The sequence below is a fragment of the Anas acuta genome, chromosome 3, assembly GCF_963932015.1.
Source record: "Anas acuta chromosome 3, bAnaAcu1.1, whole genome shotgun sequence".
Classification (NCBI taxonomy): domain Eukaryota; kingdom Metazoa; phylum Chordata; class Aves; order Anseriformes; family Anatidae; genus Anas; species Anas acuta.
The window spans coordinates 27277166-27302654 of NC_088981.1; the positions used below are offsets into that span (position 1 = coordinate 27277166).

The 25489-nt window shown below is 39.3% G+C and overlaps 1 protein-coding gene across 8 annotated transcripts in view; it reads right to left on the bottom strand.

The window, feature by feature from the left end:
- RGS7 (regulator of G protein signaling 7) overlaps window positions 1-25489 on the bottom strand; it is a 273357-nt gene that overhangs the window by 97406 nt on the left and 150462 nt on the right. For 7 of the 8 annotated variants that reach the window (XM_068676310.1, XM_068676303.1, XM_068676302.1 and 4 more), the window contains one exon: window positions 7133-7239. In XM_068676310.1, coding sequence (XP_068532411.1) covers window positions 7133-7239 — 107 coding nt within the window. Of the gene's footprint in view, window positions 1-7132; window positions 7243-25489 lie in introns of those variants that run through there. The other variant, XM_068676309.1, reaches the window with a different exon arrangement.

Sequence of the window (25489 nt, forward strand, 5' to 3'; positions counted from 1 at the left end):
ACTTCTAGATTGAACAATTGTCATACAATATGCATTTGTGAATCCCCAAAAGCTAAATGTAGAACATACCTTTATTTCTTAAGAACATATTAGGTCTCTGATGGTGTAAAGCCCTTATTACATGAGAAATAAACCATAGATGAAATGTACTTTAACCAAAGCAAAGTACCATATGGCTTTCTTACTAGTAAATAAAGAATTATGGTATCACAATTAGACAGGTGTTCAAAAGCATCTACAGCTGCTGATGAAGTTGTATGCAGAGAGAAGGCAACCATTATTTACTTTCAAAGCAGGAAATGGCATTGGTGGGTGCAGAGACAAGAGAAATTCTCCTGAGGCCAGGCACAAAAAATTAGGGTAAGGGACAGGAGTAAACTTAAACAAAAGGAAAATAAATAATATATAAATAAATAAATAAAGGAGAAAAACAAAACAAAACAAAACAAAACAAAAAACAGGCACCAGTAATTAAACATGACAAAAAATCAGATCCTATTAAAGGATTTTTGCAGTGCCATGATTCTACACAAAAATCCATCAATGACAAACTTTTGTGTAGTTGAAATGACTGATGTTTTCCCAAGGGTGTATTCTACATTTTCTTGCTTAATTGTTTGGTATTAACAGTCATAAAGTTCTGGTTTTAATCTACCTCACCATGTGTCACACACACTGGATAAAGTGGAATACTTGATAAATTATAGCAATAGAAGTAAATCTCCTGGCTGAGAAAAGACCAGGGGAGAAACCTCATCACAAGACTCACACAATAATACAATTCAGTTATTAGAAGGATACATTCTGTTTTCAGGGAGACATGTTCCCAGGAGCTGGCTAGGTTCTGTCATGTACCAAGCAGCCTCTTGATGCCTTCGCTCTCCAGGAGTCCATCCTCAAAGCAGCCTCCTTCTTCCCAGTTGCAGTACCCCTCAGCTCCAGTGCTGCACAGGCTCCTGCCTGCCTGCACAGAGATTTGTAGTGCCAAGCACTGCCATCAGGCAAGCTAACAGTGACCTTACACAAGGTGACAGACAGAAATCCATGGAATCTTTTACTCCAAAACCCCAATTTTCCTGCTGATGAAGTCTGGAGTATTTCTTTGACTTTGGAGTATTTCTTACATATTTTACAAGACTCATGTGCCACAAAATACGTGGCTGCCTCTCCCAGTTCTATAATGTGAGTGCTGAGTTCACATCTTTTCTCTTCTGTTCCAAAAGTCTCCACACAATTTCACAGTCAAGATATTTAATAATCCCTCTGAAGAATTTGCTGGAGAGGTTATCCATGAAGACTGTGGAACAAAGGATTTATCTTGTTCAACAAGGAAAGATTAGGAAGTAAGAAAAGACCAATAATAAGACCCCAGGTCTCAAGGAATGAGTTTAGGAATGAGTACAGGAAGAGTGTGCAAGTGAGAAAGCTGGATCATCTTGTCTGATTAAAACACTCTCACAGCAATACAAGGAGGCTCTGCCCATGTAAATAAACTCTATACCTGACAATGTTACTGAAGCTTGGTTTAACTACTTCTTAAAATTTATATATCCAGAGTACACTGTAGAATTATTATAACATCCCTTACAGTATCCCTACAGTATTCCTACAATACAAACAATATACAACTATCTGCCTTATTTCATGATCTAGAAACCCTGCATAGGTAATGATTGTCCCTAGGAGAGTTTCAGGCATGGTATAAAATGTTGTAACTCAACACAACTTTTTTCTAAGACAAGATAAGAAAATATGAAGTTTTGTGAAATGTAGAAAACCTGAATGAATTTTACTTTTCCTCAGAAGAACATGAAGCAGTTCATCAAGAACAAGTATTAAAGAGGGAATATCTGTCATTTTGCCATGACATTCCACTTATAGCTGGAAGGAAGGTGGGCGGTAGAAAGGTCTACGGAAAGTCAAGTACTGTTTATCAGCCGAGGCAGAAATAACGTTGCCAGATTTTATCAGTATGCACTGATAAGGCACTTTGTTTAACTGCATCTGCAATTTGAATAAGCAGCCAGTACAAGTCAGCAGCTAGAGAAATAAGGCTTACCTAGCATGGCATGTCCTATCGTGGAACCACTTAAGTACTTGGAACAGAACAGGCTGTCACAAGGTTAATTATGACCATTGACAACACTGGTTTTGAACTCACAAATGCATACTGTTTCTCTTGAATTATAGACGTATTGTTAACCAATGCTAACCACAGAAATCCATAAACCTTCTTTTAATAAAGTCACATGAATCAAAATCCTGCAAAATAGCCCCTACTCCACACTAAACAAATTGTGAGCAGCGGCTGCTATGTATGGTGAGAGATCCTGTGGTAAAACAAATAGAACTGTTTTGGCTCTACCATTAAATTAATCAATAATAATATCTGAACTTATGAAATATCCACATGTAAAAATCAGCCTATCAGCTTTTATAAAACATGATTAACTTCTATGTATAACTGCATTACTGAAGAGGGAAATCATTAACCATCTTTCAGCTACCCTTGGTTGATATTAATAAGAAAAGAACTGTTTCTGAAGCTGCTCCACTCCGTAAAATCTTTTAAAATCCAATTACTGGGATGGGGGAGGAATATTCAAATCACACATAAACCTTTCTTTGCATATTACTGCAGTTCTCACAGGCACCAGGGAGTCTTTACAAACTGCAGAAATCAAGCATTTCCTAAAAATAAGTTATACATGACCTTAAATGCCTTGTATGATGGATGGCAGAATTCACAGACATTCAGCTTTACATTCACTGCAGTTGATGCAAAAATCTTCTGGTAAAGGAGAAGATTAAAAACACTGGTCTAGTAATATCAAGCCCATACAGAAAGGACACCCACAAGTAGTGCTCCACTGTTACCCCGAAATAATTAAAAAATAAGTTGAGGAAGTTGGAAACAATGAAGATTTGGGATCTGTGACTGTTTACTTCCATATTGGAAAGGGGATGAGTGTGGAAGGCAGTGAGGTGAAAGTGTGTATGAGCAGAGAATTTAAAAACAAAAAAGGGCACTGTTAAAACAGTCAGGAAAACACATGGTTTTGAAATGTTTTCCCTCATTAGAACCTAAACTGCATCTGCATATACTGTGCGTGAGCTGAAGAGATAATTAATTAGTCCTTGTTTCTGCAATTTCCAAATAAAATCAGCCAAATGCTGGGTGAGATAACCTGCTTCTTTTTTATGCAAAAACCTATGTTCCAATAAAATCCTTCCCTCAAGACACAGTAGATGATCCAGCAAAGCTGTGGATGATAGCTGGAGAGCTGTGATATTCAAACACTCCCTCAGGGTTCAAAATGGAGACTTCACAGAGACTCAAGACTGATCCAAGGAATGGTTAGCTGACCAGGGAGACTCAAAGTGATGTTGGAAGTAATGTAATTCCCTCTAACACAGAAGGATCCACTAGAATTCTTGCTCTATTATTTTTCAGCAAAGATGTTAAAAGATCCCTATAGTGATTGCTACATATTTTTATTTCCACTTCAGGTATAAGAAAAACAAGACCAGAATGTCATTCTGGTTAAATGCATTCATCCAGAAAGCATTCCCAGTGGAAGAACAGAAGATACCACAGATGAAATCACCTTGCCAAAACCATGAGTTTTGCTGCTAACTTCACCAGACTCATGTTTTCACAACAAGAAATTTTGTTCCCATTTCCATAATTTTTCTCAGCTATGTGTGCCTTCCAACTTAAAAGTCATAAAACAACAGAACTTAAACTTCACCTCTGAAAATTAGCTTACTTTAAATGGCAAGTTGATCTCACTAAAAAAAAAAAAAAAAATTAAAAAAAATAAAATTAAAATAGAATGTGATTATCACGTCTCCTGGTATCCTAGTTTCAAGTATCCTAGGAGTTTGTTTAAAGACAGAAGTTGTTAGAAAACACTATTTTCCACAAAGAATGTTGAGAAGCCTAGGATGAATGTGTAATTTGTAGAAGAAATCACTATTCTTTTCCTGGGAGGCTAATACAGATGTTTAGCAGATGAAAGGGTAAATCAGGCATTCCTCACCAGGTCAGCCATACTATCACCTATGTGGATATGAATGAATGGCACTTCTGTGAGTAATGCCTGGCTCCAGGAAGATCTTTCCAAGGTTCATCTTGCTTTTCTTATTTGGGCCCCTCATATGTCTGTGCCTATGGGTAGAGGAGGGTGGGTAGTAGGTGTTCATCTCCTTCTTAAACCCAGGGCTTAAATTATCAGGCAAAGGCAATGTGGCTGTTTAGGATGGATCAGAAAATATCATTAATCACTAACCCTGTGTTTCTGCTTTGCTTTGTTAAGACTAGCAATAAATCACCTTTCTGAGTAAGGAATGCAATATTTAGATCCACCCCCTTTTGAATTAAATTGTTATTGCAGAAACGGACCTACTTACACCCAAATAAGTCAAATAACGATCAAGGGTTTATTTATTTGTTTATTTATTTTTAAAGCCACCTTATTTAAAAAAGCAGTTACAACTACAATTTTACATCCCTCCTGATGGCAACAGTAATAACTGAAAAAGCATAATTTTGCCTGTAAAAAGGCGTTTGTGCAAAGGAAGCACAATCTCCACTGCTTTTAGCTATTTCTATACAACAGCATCTTGTTTAAAACAAACTTGAAGCAATTTTACTGTAAGGAGGGAATGCGTCATCCTTTGGAACATGAAAAAATGGAGAACATTATTGTAGCTAGCTTGTTTTTTGTAGGTCAGATCTTTGTATTGTAGGTAAAGATTTCTCTGCAGGGATGGCCTCTGAACTTTTCTGTTCTGGCAGGTGCACTGTTTTCTCTTTCTATTAAAATATCTAGATATATGTGAGTACTGTCCATTACTCAGGGGGTCTTGTTTCTGAAGCCTCTGAACAACTATTCTAGAGCAACATTCACACATTTACAGTTAAACCTTTCTTCCCTATTGGGTATGTTATCTTCACCTTCCAACTTAACAGCATCAGTAACAGATTTTATATTAGTCTTATTTTGGTACAGAATACGGTATTTTAATGACAAACCTGGCTGGTACAGCACCAGTTAACAGTATGACACCACTATAAATTGTTTTCTTATGGCATACATCAACAGCTAAAATTACATTGTTTTACCATTGTTAGCATAGTAATAGCAAGGCAACAGCTATGCAATTCCACGGAGCAGCAAACTGTCAAAGTACTGCAGGTATATAACAAGCAACACTTGATGAAAGTATCTTATTTCGTATGCATATGTAAAATAGGTGCTAAATCTTTAACTTACATAAATCAAATGACACCATTTCACACTCTAACCCTAAGTAAACCTTCATGTCCAAACGTAGGCTATAGACGTCTCTGAGGAAAGCCTGTGACAGGGTGGGTTGCTCAGCTGTTTACTGTGGAGTTAATTCTCATCTATACTTTGCTTCAGAAGAATAATCATGCTAGCAGGGGTGCTGGTTTCCTATGTTTGAGATAGCATCAGGCCAGTAGCAGCGCAGAAGTCAATGACCAGCACCCCTAAAAGTATGTCCTATTCTCTACAAAAGGAACTTTTCAGCAGTAAGCCCCTTCACCTGTGTGCCATCCTTTCTCGTTTATACTGAACACTAAGGAGGATGAAACACCATGGGAGGGAAAATTTTTCCTTCAGATCCACTCTCCAGGATCAAAGGTGGCTGGGGAAGAAGGTCTGGAGTGACTTCTTTTTGTATTACCCATACACAGATATTAACTGTCCTGCTGAAGAGCAGGGTTTTTAGCACTGTATGAAACACAAGATCTACACACAAATATATAGTGATACTGTAGGCATGTATCCAATAAACATTCTTTTTCTTACCAGAGTGTTCTGTAGATATTAGTTATAATCACTAAGTTTTGTTTTGTTTTCTTTTGTTTTGTTTTCTTTTGATCTATGATGTTTTCTCTTCCTTTATGTGGATCTATAGAATAGAGCTCAAGCAAAAATACTGATGGAAGTATTGTACAGCAATTCATCTAATACAACATTTTAGACTATGTTTGATCTTTAATGTATCTCAGTTTTGTTCTGCATTTTAAAGATCATAATCTTAGTTTTATTTTATTCTTTAATGACTCTTTATTTAACTATTTTATTTTAAAACAAATCAAAGACGTAAATATATATAAAACAAAAGATTTTGTCTGATCAGATCAGAGCAGGCTTCCCAAACTATGATATTCATATAATTAATTTCATAGTGAAGACCATCAGATCATTTCAAAGCAGCAAATATCTTGGAGCAGCTGTTGGTGATATCTGCCGTGACCACCGCTTAAGAGCAATACAGAGTACAACCACCCCTGTTGAAGGTGGCACATGGCACACAAAATCAATTGATTTCTACTCTAGGATATATAATCAGATAGTGTGCAGTAATATTTGTTTTGAGTCATAAGTGGTGTTGGTCTGTGAATTTCCAGCTTGCTATTCACTATTAGAAAATCAACACTTCAATTCCACAAGACCTTAGTTTGAAATCTAACAATAAAATACAACTACAAAGATATGTGAACAATATACATATAGGTAGATGTACATACATATACAATGAATGTTTCTTCCAGCTTGTTCTGAAGGCACTGCATATGCTTGTGATATGCAATGGAACAGACACATCAATGCAGAAATGTGTTTGCACTTGTTCAAAGAACACACACTACTTTGTTATTAAAAGGAAATCCTCACATAAGAAAGAATATATATATTACATTTAATTTTTAACATTTTTTTTTATTATTATTTTAACATATGCTTAATAAGAAAAATACCTCCCCCTTTACAAATTAAGGCTATGTTAGGAATCAGAGTCAATAAGATCATTTGATTTTGTTTACTATACTTGCAAAATATTAGATGAATTTATTTCATGAGAGATACTTTCACGTTAAGCCTTATCATGCTTACCAAGGACATTTTTCCAGGGATCAAAATCATCTTAACAGAATTTATTGTCTTCATTTACTAAATAAAGCCTTTCTACATTTTTCACTTTAAGAGGAATTACCACCATTTACTAGGTTACAGAAGTATGGTTACAATTTGCTATAAACCTTTGTATAAAATGAGCCTCCATTTGTACAAGTCAAGAACATATTGAAAACACTTACCTGGAATCGATAAAAGGTGCCATCATCCTTTAATGTTAGAACATGGTCTGAGATTGGAAAAAAATAGCCATGTGCTGCCATCAGTGTTCCCAAATGCAGAGCTTCCACTGTTTGAAGAAGAAAAGAAAAGAAAGAGAAATTTAAAAATTTAAACAATTTATTTTAAGCAATTAAGTTTTCTTGTTCGGATTTACCCTACCTCCTGCAGATAGCCACTTGACTCTCATTCTAGAACCTTGCATCATGAAAGCACTGTCTTCTTTTGTGTAATATAATGATACAATTAAAATGTTTACTGTCCTTAATGAACAGCTATTAGATGTCCCATTTGTAGCTGCATTTCCACTACTTACATCAGCATTAGCAGGTGGCTTCTGTGATGTTCACACATTTGTTTTGAAGGTGAAAACAGATAAAAATGTTATCCTCATGGTATAACCTGCTTTTCCTCTTCAGAACACTTTCAGCTTACATCACATTAAGACAGTTGAATCTAAATGTATAATAATATGTCCCAACTGTATAAGTTCACTAGCTTTATCAGAACTATAGTTAAGGACAGATTTCCTTACAAGTTTCTCATTACTGGGAAAATAAAGGATGACAGAATGGTTGCGGTTGGAAGGAACCTCCGGAAGTCATCTGGTCCTAGCCTTGCTCAAGCAGAGCCACTTAGAGCAAGCTGCCCAGGACCATGTACAGTCAGGTTTTGCACACCTCCAAAGAGGTAGACTCCATAACCTCTCAGGCAAGCTGTGTTAGTGCTCAATCACCCACACAGTAACAAAGTGCTTAGATGTTTAGATGGAAACTCCTGGGTTCCAGTTTTTGCCCATTGCCTCTTGTCCTGGCAGGCACTGAGCAACACTGGAAAAAGCCTGGCTCCATTTACTTTACACCCTCCCTTCAGGTATTTTTACCCATTGATGAGATAAGCCCCACAGCCTTGTCTTCTTCAAGCTGAACAGTCACATCTCTCTCAGCTTCACGTCACAGGAGAGATGTTTCAGTCCCTTTATCATCTTTGTAGCCGCTCTTTGGACTTTTCCCAATGTGCCTTTTCCTATCTTGTACTAAGGAGCCAAGAACTGGACACCAGAGTTGAATACACTGAATTTACTGAGTTGGAAGGAAACCAAAAGGCCCATTGAGTCCAGCTTCTGGGTCCACACAGACCACCAAAAAATCAGACCAGATGCCTGAGAGAGTTGTCCAAATATTTCTTGAATTCCAGCAGGCTTGGTGCTGTGACCACTGCCTTGGTTAGCCTGTTCCAGTGCCCAACCACCTTCTCAATGAAAGAACCTTTTACTGATATCCGACTCCTGTGTTGCAGCTTCATGACATTAATTCTATTCACTTTAATGAACAAAATCAAAATATGTAACAGACAGGATTATACACACTTGCATTTTCTGTCCCTGAAGTCTGTTACTCAATATTGTGATTATTTGGCTTACAACATCAGCAATTTATAGGAAGAGAATGATATTAGTTAGCTGTGCTCTTGCTGCAGTCCTACCAATTCTTCACCATGTTTGTTTGTTTTTTTTGTTGTTGTTTTTTTTTTTTTTTAAATATGAATTTCATCAGTATTCCAGCAAATTCCTTCTTTCACACATTTTCTCACCTAGGGATGATCACTGGTATAAGAAATCCAGGAGGCAGAGTGGGGCATTTTCAAGCTACCCCAAAGTCAGCAAGAATGTGAAAGGAGGAAGAGAGGGGGTCTGGAGAGTAATTCATTGGGAGCACAAAACCCTAGCAGGGTTTATTCAATATCCAATAATCCCTGTGATATCTGTGTTTGGCAAAGTGTGTGGTCTCTTATTCCCATCCCTCTGTCAGAGCCATTATCTAAGAAAACACAATACCCTCTCTCTGGAAGTGAACTCTCTGACCTGCTATAAAATGCCACAATCCTGTTAACAAGCCTTTTTTCTAACTGCAAGTCTACAAGAAAACTCCCAAACTGAAGGAAGTCAGTTGACTCTCTCTCAGAACCTGGGATGTGTGTAAATCCATATCTGAACTTCATCCTAATTAGCCTAAGCCCTATATTGTTAGTCATCTACTGCAAGCCACTAAAGTATATTATCCCTTGGATAAGACATTTAAGTCAACACATTCTGTAGTGAGTCACTGAGGTTCTCTTCATTTTGGTTTACTTTGTCTACTTTTTAATTTTATTAAGCTTTTCTATCTTCTTCACACTGCAACTTATTGTCAATTTGAAAGCTTTGTTTTTTTGCAAGCATTATGCATCTTTGTGGAATGAGAGCAAAACCAAAAGAAAATATGTGTTGACTTCACGGAGATGTGATGGGTCCACTCTCATGACTGGAGTGCTGCAATGACTGGCTATAAGCTCTTCAGAAGGGACACGCAGCACAGAAGGGATGGTGGTGTGGCTCTCTATATTAGAGAGTCTTTCGATGTTGTAGAACTTGAGGCTGGGAATGACAAGGTCGAGTCCCTTTGGGTTAGGATCAGCGGGGACAACAAGGCTAGCGTCCTGGTCGGGGTCTCTTATAGACCGCCGAACCAGGATGAGGAGATGGATGAGGAGTTCTACAGGCAGCTGACAGAAGTTGCGAAATCGTCGGTGCTTGCTCTCGTGGGGGACTTCAACTTCCCTGACATATCCTGGAAGCACAACACAGCCCAGAGAAAGCAGTCTAGGAGGTTTCTGGAGAGCATGGAAGATAGCTTCCTGACGCAGCTGGTTAGTGAGCCTACCAGGGGTGGCGCCCTGCTAGACCTTCTCTTCACAAACAGAGAAGGACTGGTGGAGGATGTGATTGTCGGGAGCTGTCTTGGGCAGAGTGACCATGAAATGGTGGAGTTCTCTATTCTTGGAGAAGCCAGGAAGGGGACCAGTAAAAGCCCACTCTATTGGGCTTCCAGAGGGCTGACTTTGAGCTGCTCAGGACACTGGTTGGTAGAGTCCCTTGGGAGGCGGTTCTGAAGGGCAGAGGAGTCCAGGAAGGCTGGTCACTCTTCAAGAGGGAAATCTTAATGGCGCAGGAGCGGTCTGTCCCCACGTGCCCAAAGATGAGCTCGTGTGGAAGACCGGCCTGGCTCAACAGAGAACTGTGGCTTGAGCTTAGGAGAAAAAAGAGGGTTTATAATCTTTGGAAAAGTGGGCAGGCCACTAGGGAGGACTATAAGGATGTTGTGAGGCTGTGCAGGGAGAAAATTAGAAAGGCCAAAGCTCATCTGGAGCTCAATCTGGCTACTGCTGTTAAAGATAACAAAAAATGTTTTTATAAATACATCAACACAAAAAGGAGGACTAAGGAGAATCTCCATCCTTTACTGGATACTTAGTTACAAGAAATGAGGAAAAGGTGGAGGTGCTTAATGCCTTCTTTGCCTCAGTCTTTAGCGGCAATACCGGTTGTTCTCTGGATACCCAGTACCCTGAGCTGGTGGAAGGGGATGAGGAGCAGGATGTGGCCCTCACTATCCATGAAGAAATGGTTGGTGACCTGGTACGGTACTTGGATGTGCGCAAGTCGATGGGGCCGGATGGGATCTACCCAAGGGTACTGAGAGAACTGGCAGAGGAGCTGGCCAAGCTGCTTTCCATCATTTATCAGCAGTCCTGGCTATCGGGGGAGGTCCCAGCTGACTGGCGACTAGCAAACGTGACGCCCATCTACAAGAAGGGCCAGAGGACTGAATCGGGAAACTACAGGCCTGTCAGTTTGACCTCAGTACCAGGGAAGCTCATGGAGCAGATCCTCTTGAGAGTCATCACGTGGCACTTGCAGGGCAAGCAGGCGATCAGGCCCAGTCAGCATGGGTTTATGAAAGGCAGGTCCTGCTTGACGAACCTGATCTCCTTCTATGACAAAGTGATGCACTTGGTGGATGAGGGAAAGGCTGTGGATATGGTCTACCTTAACTTCAGCAAGGCTTTTTACACTGTTTCCCACAGCATTCTCCTCACTGGACTGGCGCACGCTTTGTTGGTTGGAAACTGGCTGGATAGCTGGGCCCAAAGAGTCGTGGTAAATGGAGTCAAGTCCAGTTGGAGGCCAGTCACTAGTGGCGTCCCCCAGGGCTCGGTGCTGGGGCTGGTCCTCTTTAATATCTTCATCAATGATCTGGACGAGGGCATTGAGTGCACCCTCAGTAAGTTTGCAGATGACACCAAGCTATGCGCATGTGTCGATCTGCTTGAGGGTAGGAAGGCTCTGCAGGAGGATCTGGATAGGCTACACTGATGGGCTGAGGTCAACTGCATGAAGTTCAACAAGGCCAAGTGCCGGGTCCTGCACCTGGAGCGCAATAACCCCAAGCAGAGCTACAGGCTGGGAGATGAGTGGTTGGAGAGCTGCCAGGCAGAGAAGGACCTGGGAGTGATGGTGGACAGTCGGCTGAATATGAGGCAGGAGTGTGCTCAGGTGGCCAAGAAGGCCAACGGCATCCTGGCTTGTATCAGAAGCAGTGTGACCAGCAGGGCTAGGGAGGTGATCGTCCCCCTGTACTCGGCTCTGGTGAGGCCGCACCTCGAGTACTGTGTTCAGTTTTGGGCCCCTCGCTACAAGAAGGACATCGAGGTGCTTGAGCGGGTCCAGAGAAGGGCGACGAAGCTGGTGAGGGGTCTGGAGAACAAGTCTTACGAGGAGCGGCTGAGGGAGCTGGGCTTGTTCAGCCTGGAGAAGAGGAGGCTCAGGGCCGACCTTTTTGCTCTCTACAGATACCTTAAAGGAGGCTGTAGAGAGGTGGGGGTTGGTCTGTTCTCCCACTTGCCTGGTGACAGGACGAGGGGGAATGGGCTTAAGTTGTTCCAGGGGTGTTTTAGGTTGGATGTTAGGAAGAACTTCTTTACCGAGAGGGTTGTGAGGCATTGGAACGGGCTGCCCAGGAAAGTGGTGGAGTCACCATCCCTGGAAGTCTTTAAAAGACGTTTAGATGTAGAGCTTAGGGATATGGTTTAGTGGGGACTGTTAGTGTTAGGTCAGAGGTTGGACTCAATGATCTTGAGGTCTCTTCCAACCTAGAAATTCTGTGATTCTGTGATTCTGTGACTTTTTTTTTAGAGAAAAGACTTCTTGGATTAAGTGTGACAGGGCTCACCAGGGAGCTGTGATGCAGATGAGAGTGCATTCTCTTCATATTTAGAAGAAACTGAATCTAAATCTCTGGCTCCAGATCTGCTTCATGCTTTTCCTGGTTTCTGAATTGTAATATTTTTCAAGAGCACAAGAAGTTCACATTATTCCCCTTTACCCACAAGCCTTTAGACAACATCTGGATTGCCATACCCAGGTGGGAATACCACATCCACCCCAAGAAAGACATGAAGAAACTTGACTGAATCCAATGGAGGGTCACAGAGATTGCTGGGGATGGAGCACTGCCCTGTGAAGAGAGACTGGGGGAGCTGGGCTTTCTCAGACTGAAAAATAGAACTTTTTTGGGGGTACCTACCAACAGCCTTCCAATAACCAAGAAGAGATTATCCAATCACAGAGCCATGATCTTTATAGAGGTGCATGGAAACTGAAAAAAAATAATGAAAGAGACAATGGTGATAAACTCAATCAGGGGTGGTTCTGACTTGACATATGAAGAGCATTTTCACCCTGAGAACAGAGAAGCAGCAGAAGAGGCTGTCCAGAGAGGCTGCACAGTCTGCATCCTTAGAGATTTTTGAAGACCCAAGCAGCTAAAGTCCTGGGCAGCCTGCTTGTCTTCCTGAGATATTTCTCAACCTGAATCACATTACAGCTCTGTGACTCTAGGTGGGTCAAGCAGAAATGGAATAAAGAACAGAAAATAGGGATGGAGACAGTTGCAGAAAAAAATGTGAAAGCTCCTGACAGAGCAGCCTATAATTTTGGGAAGGTTGGTTACAGTAGTAGTAAGAGTTTATATTTCTCTCATTTACTGCTGAGTACCTTATCCTGTAACCAAGTGCACAGCCTCTACTGGTTCTCTACAGAGAAACAGAAATGGCAGAAGACAGAAAGAGCAAGGTGGCCTTCCCCAGGCAATTAAACCAATTAAGGTCACCTAAGATCTGAATTATTCCTCACAGCAGCTCATGTCTCTTCTTCTGCTATGTATAGAGACTAAAGGTGTTTTACTCTCACCTCAAGGATCTCATTCAGTGAGTATGAGTCTACACAAACTCAGTGTTAAGGTAGTTCTCTGTCCCTCTACAGAGCTAACAGGGATGAATAAGCTTGTCATGTTTCTCCTTTTTTCTTTCAGATAATGGACAATTTTCATTTTTTATGACTATCAATCCAGCAACTTATTCTAGCACTGCATAAATAGAAATGAATAAATATACCTTTTCAATAGCATCCTAAGATCCACTGTAGCTCACACTTGAAAATGTGAGCAGCATTTGCTTTATTAAAGGAAAAAGAAGAAAAAAGGAAGAAAAAAAATGTACATGATATAAGAATAAAAATGTTAACAGAATCATTCACTTGATAGTAAAAAATCATTTCAATTGGTACCATCTGACAATGGGGCAACTGCAAAGCCAAAGCATCTTCAATAAGGTTTTGCACAGAGATTGAATAACCTATAAACCAAATATGGCTCAAACAGGTGAAAAGTGTCCACAAAAATGCAACTGGTAAATAACATCTACAAAACTGCAGCCCCGTCTCCCATCAGACTGGCAGAGGACTTGCTGTTCTCTGCATGGCAGTAGTACACTTTCCATATGGAAAACTCAGATCTTTGCAGATTTCTAATCTCCAAGCAAGAAGTCTTCCAGGGTATTACAGGCACAACAAAGGCAACACTTAAATATACATCTCAGTTTGTTAAAATCAGACTGAAAAAAAAAAAAAAAACACACAAATGAAGTAGAAGGATTTAGGAAACAAAACCATAAGCTTGAAAAGAAAATGTAGCCAGTCCCACATGCCTAGAAGTTCAGTTCAGACAGCTTCAGAGTTCCCTGGCTCTTCCTGCATATGGAGTTAGGGAATTTTGACTTAAAGAAGCACCTTTCATCTAGAAGAATGTCAGAGGAAGATTAAGAACATTAAAAACTCCTAAGAAGTGCATTATTATTATTATTATTATTATTATTATTAATAATAATAATAATAAATAGCCTGAAAAATACTTTTAAAAATAAGAGTTCTGGGGTAGGAGTAATGTTCATTCATATATATTCAGAATTAAAATTCCAAAAATTGGAGGAACATTTGCTAAATGAAAGAAGATGCTGCTTTTTAGACAGCAAGTGTACACAGACAGAAATGTGATATGTACATCAATATTATTACCAAATATTTAGTCACTATGTCTAAGAATATGCACTGCAAATAAAACTACATTCTCACACCCAGATAGCCTCACTGAAAGGCATAATTCAAGCCACAATAAGCTGCTACACAATGAATAAAATCTGCAGCCAAACAAAAATTTGAGGGAGAAAAAGCCTACATATGTGTAACTGGTAGAACAGAGTAGACTTTAGCTTTCTCTGTTATTGACTGCTTGTTTTGGAGATAGTCAATTGCCTCTGAACCAAGGTTCCAGGAATACTTTCCCAGCAGTGATAGTGCTGATAAGTAGAAGGGCATATTCAAGAAACAAAATTACCAGAACTACAGTTTTAATAATTAGTAGGTGAAAAAGGACAGCATACTGCAGGAGCTGCAAGTTATAATAGCTAACAGAAAAGAAAAGCCTTAGCTGAAAGACAGAAATACCTCTTTATGAACCCAATTCATTTCAACAAGATATGAAATATTTTGAAAAAAAAAATCAAAATGTGTGGGTGTCATTTTGACTTTTAATGTTTATGCTATTGCTGGGCTAAAAGCTGAGAAGAAGTTTAAAATTTCATGGTTCCCTCTGCCGTTGAACTTTATTTAGCTGAGTGGGTGAAGTGAACAACACATGTACATAGATTGATTAGCAATCATATTTGTGAGAAGTAATACTGCCCTGCCATCTGCTATGCCATTACAAGGAGAGTGATCTTGATGGATTAAATGCTAGTCACTTTTAATATACTTTGCTACAAGAGAGAGACAGACATTTTCAATGTTCTGGGGCAATGTAAACCTGATGAAATCTGAAGAATTAAAAATATACCCTGGTTGTTGAGTTTTTAATTTATTTTATTTTCAAACATAGCTCAGTTTTCTGTTTGCTGTACTAGCTATTGTACAGCTTGGATGACTGTTTGTTCATCTCAAATTGCAGGCTATAGTAATATCAGTGGAAGAAATTGTTTTTTTTTATGATATCATCCACATGGGAGGGCTAAAGAGGGTGGATTCTTCCCTGTTTTTCTTTGGAATAAACACATTTTTCTGCTTTGAAACTCCGTAAAGGGTATTATTTCAGTGATAAGTGTGGATTCTGCTTCTTCTTATCCATCTTAGTGCTTCAGGTGATGTGGTCGCTATATTTGTGTTTTCTCTAATTTCTAAAAAACACTTTATAGTATCACACTGTTACAGTTATAGTCTTATCACATCTGAAGTGGCTTGCAGTAGTCTCTGAGGGACAGAGGAAAGAAAAACAGGTGTTTCCTGATTTTGTTCTACTTTAAAATGGTATTTTCCAGAGTCTTTATGTTCTTCTCTGCAGCTCAATGCAGGAGAGAAATGTCCTAGAAGGAACATAGTTTGGGACATTTTCTGTCCTTAAGATTGCTATATGATGTAAGTAACAGTGAAAAACCCCAAACTGCATTTTTTTTCATACACTTTTTGATATGACAATGTCAAATAAATGAAAGCCTCCCTATCCATTAAAGAATAAAATGTTTGTTATTCTGGGATATTTGACTCAAGTGCATTGCTATGCCACACGGCTGCCTGGAAAAGAATTAATGACTCAGAACTTCACAAGCACACATTCATTTGAAGTGCCAAATGCCAAGACATTATCACTTACTCTCACCTCACTTCTGCTGTCATTTCATTGCCAGTGTGAACACACGCTGCAAAGGATTATCTTTAACTTAAAGCAATAAAATACAACCTGCTTCTCACACTCACAGAAAGCGTAGGAAAGCCTCACTATCTGGGCCTGACTGTGGCATTTAAAGAGGGGAAAATAAAACAGCTAGTAAAGTTCTTAAACACCTACATCATGACAAACTGCTCTCTTATGTCCCATCTCAAGGATGGAATTTGCAATGAGAGCAACAGTCACTGGGAATCATTTCAGGGAGAGCAAAAGAGATGGTGGAAGAAGAGGCATTATTTACCCAAACACAGTTAAAATGAGATTTATGCTTGATTGCAAGGAGCTCATCACAAACCATGTTAGCTATCACCACAGCAGCTAACTCAAATAGGGAGGAGTTTTATTGTGCTGTGTGCTAGACAGTGGCTGTTGATGCCATCAGCAGCCCAGACGCATCAGTAGGAAAAGAGTTACAGAGTCACAGAGTGGTTGAAGTTGGAAGGGACCTCTGTAGATCATCTAGTCCAACTCCTCTGATCAAGCAGAGTCACCTACAGCACATTGTGCAGGATCCCATCCAGGCAATTTTTGGTATCTTCAGAGATGGAGATGCCACAACCTCTCTGGGAAACCAGCTCTGTCATTCTCACTGTAAAGAAGTCTTTCCTTCTATTCAGATGGAATTTCCTGTGTTTCATTTTGTACCTGTTGCCTCTTGTGGTCTCTCTGGACACCACAGGAAGGAGCCTGACTCCATCCTCTTGACACCCTCTCTTAAGGTATTTGTATATACTGATAAGATCCACTATCAGTCTTCACTTCTCCAGGAGGTAAACAACACTCAGCAGGTAAGGAGGAAAACATATGAGACTCGTACCCATACCATGGACCCTTACCTGCCCAAGGAATGGTGACATACACCCTTACAGTCTGACCTGATCTATACCATAAGTCTCACACATATCCCAGGTCTAGAGACAAGGATCTACATACCTGAAACAATGACTACGTTACTTACATAAATATCTAGCAAAGTAAAACAAGTCAGGGACATGCTACCAGCCTTGCCTTACATGCTAGCAGGATGTGGGTAAACTGGGACCGACCTAACTTTCTAACATAACCCTGGAAGGATTTTATCCAGATTAGGTCAAAAAAAAGTCATTCCTCCATGAAAGACCAAAACAATGGGGAAGATGACCTACAGTTTCTTGAAGAAAAGGGAAATAATAAAACAATAAAAAATAAAATACCTTTCTTCAACTACAGGGGAAAAAAAGAAAAAAAAAAAATAAAAGGAAAGAGTTATAAAAGAGGAGAAAAAATGAATATAGTCCTTGAAGTAGAAGGCACTTATCAACGTTAGCAATACATAGATCCCTCTCTTGAAAACTTTCTAATCGTTGTCTTTCTAAGCATTGTTACATATCTCATGTTCTCATGTCATTACTTCCTACTGAATTTCAGCTGATTCATGTATTAACTGTTGCCAGCAGCTACTAAGGCTTGCATTTATTCTCTTAATATATATTTAAAAAAAAAAAAAAGGCAGTTGCAATTTGAATTTTTTTTGATGCATACAAATGCGTAGTGAGGCATTGGAATTGAGCAGGGCTCTAACTTCACCTCTGAAAGATTTGTTTGGTGTGTATGTTTGGCATACTGGAAATGAACAGCTACACAAGGTAGAAGAAATTCATCTAAGCTGCAAGCATTATGTAGACCAAATACAAGTGAAAACAGAATACAGAGTAAGTTGGTCAGTAGATAACCAGTTAACTCAACACACAGTGATGGAAAGTGACCTGAATTTCACTAGAACCACTCTTGAACTTTTATATTATCAATTGTGCAAAATCACAGTGCTTTTGCTTCTTTTATTATTCATATATCTTGTCTCTTCAAATTGAAATGATAGAAGGATAAAATCCAGAATCCTTTGAAGCACTGCCTTCCTATTTTTCCCACTTGCACTTCCTCTGAAATGAAAACTTTTTAGTTTGAGCTTTGATTCCCATGCTACTTCAGAGCAAAATACAGAAAATCAAAAACTGCCTGTCTTGTTTCCCTTAATGACAGTCTGAACTTGTTTTCATGAGATATTTCCTGACACTTCCCTCATTCCCCCATCCAGTATGAAGCTTTACGCTAGTATATACAGTCGTATGTATACACTTTTGAACAAATGAGCTCACAACAAAATCAAAAATATCTTTAAAAGAAATCGTTACTGACAATATCATATTTCTGAGAATTCTCTCAGAGGAAATCTTGTTCCACAATTTAAAGCATCGATAGAAGATCCAAAATATTGGACATAAGCTGTCAGTAGTAGAATCATTATGCTATTATTTCAGATTTTCTTGTGCACTGCTTGCTGTTAATATACCAAATCTTCCAACTATCTTTCCTCCAGTGGCTGGGACTGCAGGTGTGTGATCAAGCCATTTGGCTGCAAACATCTGAAGAAGCATGTGATTCTCCATGGCATATGGTACCCAAGAGATTGTGCAAGCAGGCATCAGCCAAGAAACACATTTTACATCATGGTTCCTTCAGACATGGTGCCCTGTGTTGTGGCACAGTTCCCTGGCTGCAACACAATGTCACCACTTCTCCCTTTCTTTGTGACACCCAAGGCAAGGCACAGCTAGTCACATGCCAGCTGCCTTCTCAGTCAGCTGTGTTTTTGGAAATCACAGGCCCAGGAGCAGTCTGGTATGGGGTTTCAAGGGAGGAGACCCAGACCCATGCTTAAAGCTTGGCAGATTCAAGGCATCTGAGTAACTGCTGTGGATAACGCCAGCAGTACTGCACAAGAGTGGGTGCAGGCCTTTTCAGTTCACAAAATATTTGTTTCAGAAGGAATTGCAGAAGATAATATTGTTGAATCAAAGGGATGTCAGCTAACGTGTGATTATTTATTTATTTATTTATTTTTAAGATGGGTGAGGTTAAGCAATAGGTAGCACTAAAGTCTTGCTATGATTACTGCTGGTTAAGATGAATCATGACACTTTCTTAGTCTCTGAGTCTGTTTTGATATCAATTGCTACTATATCAACCATTAATTTTGTATCATTGTCATACATTGCTATCACAATCACAGAACACCCACTTATGACCAGGCAGTTCAGATAATACAAAGAACATGCAGCAGCAGCAGCTGAAATAACAGCTGCCTCTTTCACTACGCTCTACACAGTAAAGAATACAATCTTCTTCATAATAACTTTCATACCTCCAGCTAACTGAGAGCATAAAAAGCTGAAAATAGTGTATTTCTTTCAATGGGAAGATTGCTGTGCATTTAAAGTCCGGCAGGAGTTAAGAGCTTTATAAGTAAAATGGTGTCATTCAGACACACATCAGGGAAAAATAACCATCAAAGCTCAGGCAAAGGAACTACAAAGAGTGGAGATAACTTTCCAGAGAATAACATAGGAATGTGATTCACAATGTGATTAGATACAATTATCTGGAATGAATATATATAAAAACAAGGCAGTTACCATAAACACAATCAGTTCTAGAGAGTTCCCTTCATCTATTATTTATAATTAATTCCTTTGACTGGTAAATAATATATATATCATGGTCTACATCAAAACGAAGGATGAGAGAGTAAGCTTTCAAGATGTTGGAAGACTACATTTTATTCAATTTTTACCATCTGAATCACATGTTCCTATTGTCATAACAACCCCCTTCCCAGGGTTCACTTCTCTCTGTTGTAGCAGATTTACACAAATAATTGTAGAGAACTGACAGTTCAGCCAGATAAACTCTGCTATTAAAAATATAGAACTACTGAAAGAAACTAGCTAACAAAAATAGTTCAGTGAAAACCCTTCCATCAGGAAGAGAGAGTTCTCAGTGAATGACCTATTTTTTCTCTATTGGCGGAATCTAAATGTAGAAGGAAAAGATAGCACTGAGGACAACAGCGACGAAAAATATAAAAGGGTTTAAAATAAATTGATAAAATGAACAAAAGCATCTAGTTGGGTCAACATAATGGTCACTCTGTGATTTAATGCAAGTCAAATATTAAGTTGCTGAACTGTTAGCAATAGCGTGCGATTTATCACTTAAATTACCCTCATCAGTAAAGAAAAAATAGCTGGAAAATGTGTCCTCAGGTTTTAGAAAAGACCTACAGTGGCTATCTGAGGGGAAGAAAAAAAGGTGAATACAACAAAAGCCCATAGAGACAACATGATAGGAACCATAATAAAGGGTAGAACAAATAAAAATATAAATGAGACAGAAGAAGGATGACAGAACACCGTTACTGGTGGATGCAATGTCTCACAATTCTTTGAGTGTTTTTACATGGAATTAGTGAACATGTAAGGTCAACAAGATCTGATAAACACACTAACTTGGATTTCCTGAGGGCTCTTGGTGTAATTCCCCCAAATGTCTTTTTAAAGGAACTAAGAGGATCTGAGATAGAAAGTAATGGAAAAAGGAATAGGTGGAAAGATAGGAACAAAGGTTAGTCACAGAAGATCAGTTATAACAGTGCAGGGAGGTAGCCACTGTAGCTGTGTTTAGTGGATCCTGAACTGTTCAGTATCATTAGAAATTATCTGCAGAAGGGTGTGACTGATGATATAACAAAATTTGCTGACAGTACATCATTACTGAGGTAAGTAAAAAGTCAGTTGTGAAGAGTTGTAGAAGGACTTCATAAGCAGTGATTCACTAGACAATACAACAGCAGACAGAATTGAATCTTGGTAAATGCTAATTACTTTAGATATGAAACCTCCCTTCCCAAGTTCACATACCCAGTAAGTGGCTACAAATTAGCTGCTGCTGCTCAAGAAAAAATAGAATCACTGTACATGATTCTGTGAAAATGTTTGCTCAAATCTCAGAACAGAATTATTAGGAAAGAAATAGAAAAGAAACCAGAAGACATCACTAGTATAGAGAACAGCACACCCACACTATAAATTCCTAGTTGAGTTCTGGTTATTTCATGTCAAACTATATATAGAGAGAGAAGTTAAACATCTCAGGAAGAAGGAGGATAAGGATTGTAAAAATATAACTTCCATATGATCGAGAAACTGCAAATTAGAAAGTGGATGGCAGATGACAGCCATTAGAGCAGGCTGTAAAATTGTGACTAGTCAAAAGGAGGTGAACAAATAAGGAATAATATTTTGCTGCTTCTCATAATCCAAGAACTCAGAGTAAACCAATGTGATTATCAGGCAGACCATTCCAATCAAAAAAATATATCTAATACGTGATCAACTTATGGAACAAATTTTCATGGGGTGTTGTAAAAGCAAAAATGTCACTTGAAAACTACTAAACAAAAAGATGGAAAAAAAATGCAGGTCAGGATATTCCCTAAGGGATCAGGGCAGGCAAAGCAAGGGACCGCTCACTACACTACCTTTCTTATACCGTGAGAGCTTCTTCCTAAGCATTCAAGCTGACCACTGCTAGAAACAGCTCATTTCAGATCATCTGGTTGCAGCAATGCCTGTCTATTCATACTGACTTTGTTGTACGAAATGCATTTAATTTCTAGCATTCTGGAGTGTTATAATGGTTATATGGTTATATGGTTATAATATTGTGCCAACTAATATTGGAACTATTAGTTAATGTATTTTCTTGCTGTACAGAAGATCCTTGGCTTATTAATTTCTTTTAAAAAGCTATTATTTACAACTGTTATTATGCTTAAATGCCCTCACAGTGCACTGTATCTTTTCGTATTAAAATTGAAATTGCAATATATTTATCAGTTAACTGCTCTTCCCGGACATAATTCTTGCATGTCAGAATATCTTCTAAATGAACTAGGCAGGAACTTAAATAAGTTTTAATTTCTACTTTATTCTCAGTCATCATTGCTATTGTAAAAGTTAGTGTGGATAGTTAAATTTCCTTTGATCTATTTCTTGTAGGCATAGGTTTTCATCTGCTTCAAAGAGCCTAGAGCACATATTTTGCAAAAGTTCATTTACATGAACTTTAACCCCCGGAATTTTACAATCAAAACTCTAGATAGTTGTCTGCACACCAAACTTTACCATGCAGTTATAGTGACAGTCACTATTATTAACAAATCATGTCAGGTTTAACTGTGGAACTGTAAATCCCCATCCCTAATTTCTTCAAACCAGCCTATTTAAAGTATCTGCAAGTTAAGTGACAAATATGTGAAGCTACCTCATGAAATAAATCTTCACATATGTTATAAAGAAAAAATCAACCATTTGTTATTTCCTCAAAAGACCTTAACCAAAACATTTCAACTTTATTTATCCCACATTTGGAACAATTCAGCAGTTTTTTATTGTATTTTGCTTTTTTATGCTAGTGATTACATTTGAAGATGTAAATAATTAGACAATTCTAAGATGCAAATGTGCCACGTCTGTAGTTCTTCATAAGTTTCCCAATAAGTTTAAAAGCTGTTTAAAAGTTTAAGTTTTTCAACTTATCTAATACATTTTTTTTTTCCTTAAAGTAGACATTAATTCAGAAGCACACTTTCAAAAGCAAGTACAAATTCCTTGCTATAGTTTCTGTATGAATAACTGAGATAAATAAGATTTTCCATGGGTTGGATTCTTTTACATTATTCTGAGCTTCAACTTCAGTGAGAACTGCAATTTTTATTTTGTGGATCTAAGTATTCCAAAGTCAAATGAGGTCTTGCAGCTACAAAAACAGAATGGACACGGAACAGTGAAACTTCTCATTTTTCAGCTTCAATTTGCCTGTTTTCCTGTCTGTGAAATTTGAGAAGGTGACTGAATGCAACCAGTGAAATTATAGGAAAGGAAAAAGATAAGAGGGAGAATGCGAATGGAGAAGAACATGTGAATAATTTTGAACCAGCAGCCATAACCCAACAAGAACTAGAGGACTCTGCAATAAAACTAGGGAATTAACCACAGAGATAAAAATTTAAAAGATAAGAGAGAAAAGGAAGAAAATGAGGGAAACAAATATTGAAGAACAAGAGAGACCTAAGGAAATATTTATCTGCCCATGGTGATATAGAAAGCAATGTCTTTTGCCTAGTAAACTAGAGTTCCCAGAAGTTCACTTAACCTTGAACTCCCATTATCCTGGGTGAACAGCTGTGTTTCTCTACATGTGCCATGAGAAAACTATAAACCCACTTAAGGACAATTAGTAACAAACTCAAGAAAGGGCCTTATATTAACCATTCAGTCATCAAGTGCGACATACAATACAGAAATATCAAAACATTTTTGTTTAATTGACTATAAAAAGCTATAGAAGCTGCTTGCAAGATGAAATAGGATTTCAAATACTTTTATTCGATTAAGTTGTCCAGATTTACACAGAATCACACAGAATTTCTAGGTTGGAAGAGACCTCAAGATCATCAAGTCCAACCTCTGACCTAAGACTAACAGTCCTACACTAAACCATATCCCTAAGCTCTACATCTAAACGTCTTTTAAAGACTTCCAGGGATGGTGACTCCACCACCTCCCTGGGCAGCCTGTTCCAATGCCTAACAACCCTTTCAGTAAAGAAGTTCCTCCTAACATCTAACCTAAAACTCCCCTGGCGCAACTTTAGCCCGTTCCCCCTCACCCTGTCACCAGGCACATGGGAGAACAGACCAACCCCCACCTCACTACAGCCTCCTTTAAGGTACCTGTAGAGAGCAAAAAGGTCGTCCCTGAGCCTCCTCTTCTCCAGGCTGAACAAACCCAGCTCCCTCAGCCACTCCTCGTAAGACTTGTTCTCCAGGCCCCTCACCAGCTTCATTGCCCTTCTCTGGACTCGCTCGAGCACCTTGATGTTCTTCTTGTAGTGAGGGGCCCAAAACTGAACACAGTACTCGAGGTGCAGCCTCACCAGAGCCGAGTACAGGGGGACAATCACCTCCCTAGACCTGCTGGCCACACTGCTTCTGATACAAGCCAGGATGCCGTTGGCCTTCTTGGCCATCTGAGCACACTGCTGGCTCATATTCAGCCGACTGTCCACCATCACTCCCAGGTCCTTCTCTGCCTGGCAGCTCTCCAACCACTCATCTCCCAGCCTGTAGCTCTGCTTGGGGTTATTGTGCCCCAGGTGCAGGACCCAGTACTTGGCCTTGTTGAACTTCATGCAGTTGACCTCAGCCCATCGGTCCAGCCTATCCAGATCCTCCTGCAGAGCCTTCCTGCCCTCAAGCAGATCGACACACACACCTAACTTGGTGTCATCTGCAAACTTACTGAGGGTGCACTCAATGCCCTCATCCAGATCATCGATAAAGATATTAAGGAGGACTGGCCCCAGTACCGAGCCCTGGGGGATGCCACTAGTGATCGGCCTCCAACTGGATTTGACTCCATTCACCACAACTCTTTGGGCCTGGCTATCCAGCCAGTTTCCAACCCAACAAAGCGTACACCAGTCCAAGCCAAGAGCAGCCAGTTTCTTGATGAGAATGCTGTGGGAAACAGTGTAAAAAGCCTTGCTGAAGTTAAGGTAGACCACATCCACAGCCTTTCTCTCATCCACCAAGCGCGTCAGTTTGTCATAGAAGGAGAATTAAAAATGTCACTTCCACCTATTTGCACTTTCCATTACTACATAACATAGTTCTCTCAGAAACAAGGAAGCAGAAAGCTAATGAAGCCTCTAGACAATCATTTAGCTGCTTTTAATTAAATACGCCACCATGAATTGGGATTTACTAAATGTTCTTCCTCTTAAACCTCCAAAACTTGGTACGATTTCTAAGGTTCAGAAGGAAAAGTACAAACAGGAAGAAATCACAAAAATTCTAAGTAATTTTAGTAAAAACAGGAACAAATATTTATTAAGGATGTCATAGAATTATAGAATGGTTTCGATTGGAAGAATCTTTAAAGATCACCTGGTTCCAACCACACCACCCATGGGCAGGGACACCTTCCACTAGACCAGGTTGCCCAAAGCCCCATCCAACCTGGCCTTGAACACTTCTAGGAATGGGGCATCCACAGCTTCTCTGGGCAGCCTGTGCCAGTACCTCACTACCCTCAGAGTGAAGATTTTTTCCTAATATCTAATGTTAAGTCTACCTTCTTTTAGTATAAAATCATTACCCTTGTCCTATTGCTACACTCTCTGAAAGAGTCCCTCTCCAGCTTTCCTTTAAATACTGTAAGACTGCTCTAAGGTCTCTCTGGAGCCTTCTCTTCTCCAGACTGAACAATCACAACTCCCTCAGCCTGTCTTTATAGGAGAAGTGCTTGAGCCTTCGGATTATTCTTGTGATCCTCCTCTGTACCTGCTCTAATAGTTCCCTGTCCTTCTTGTGCTGGGAGCCCCAGAGCTGGACGCAGTGCTCCAGGTGGGGTCTCATGAGAGCAGAGCAGAGGGAAGAAAAGCAAAATAGAAGGGGATTACTGTCATTATTATTTAACTAATTTATTAATAAGCCTTATTTCTAAA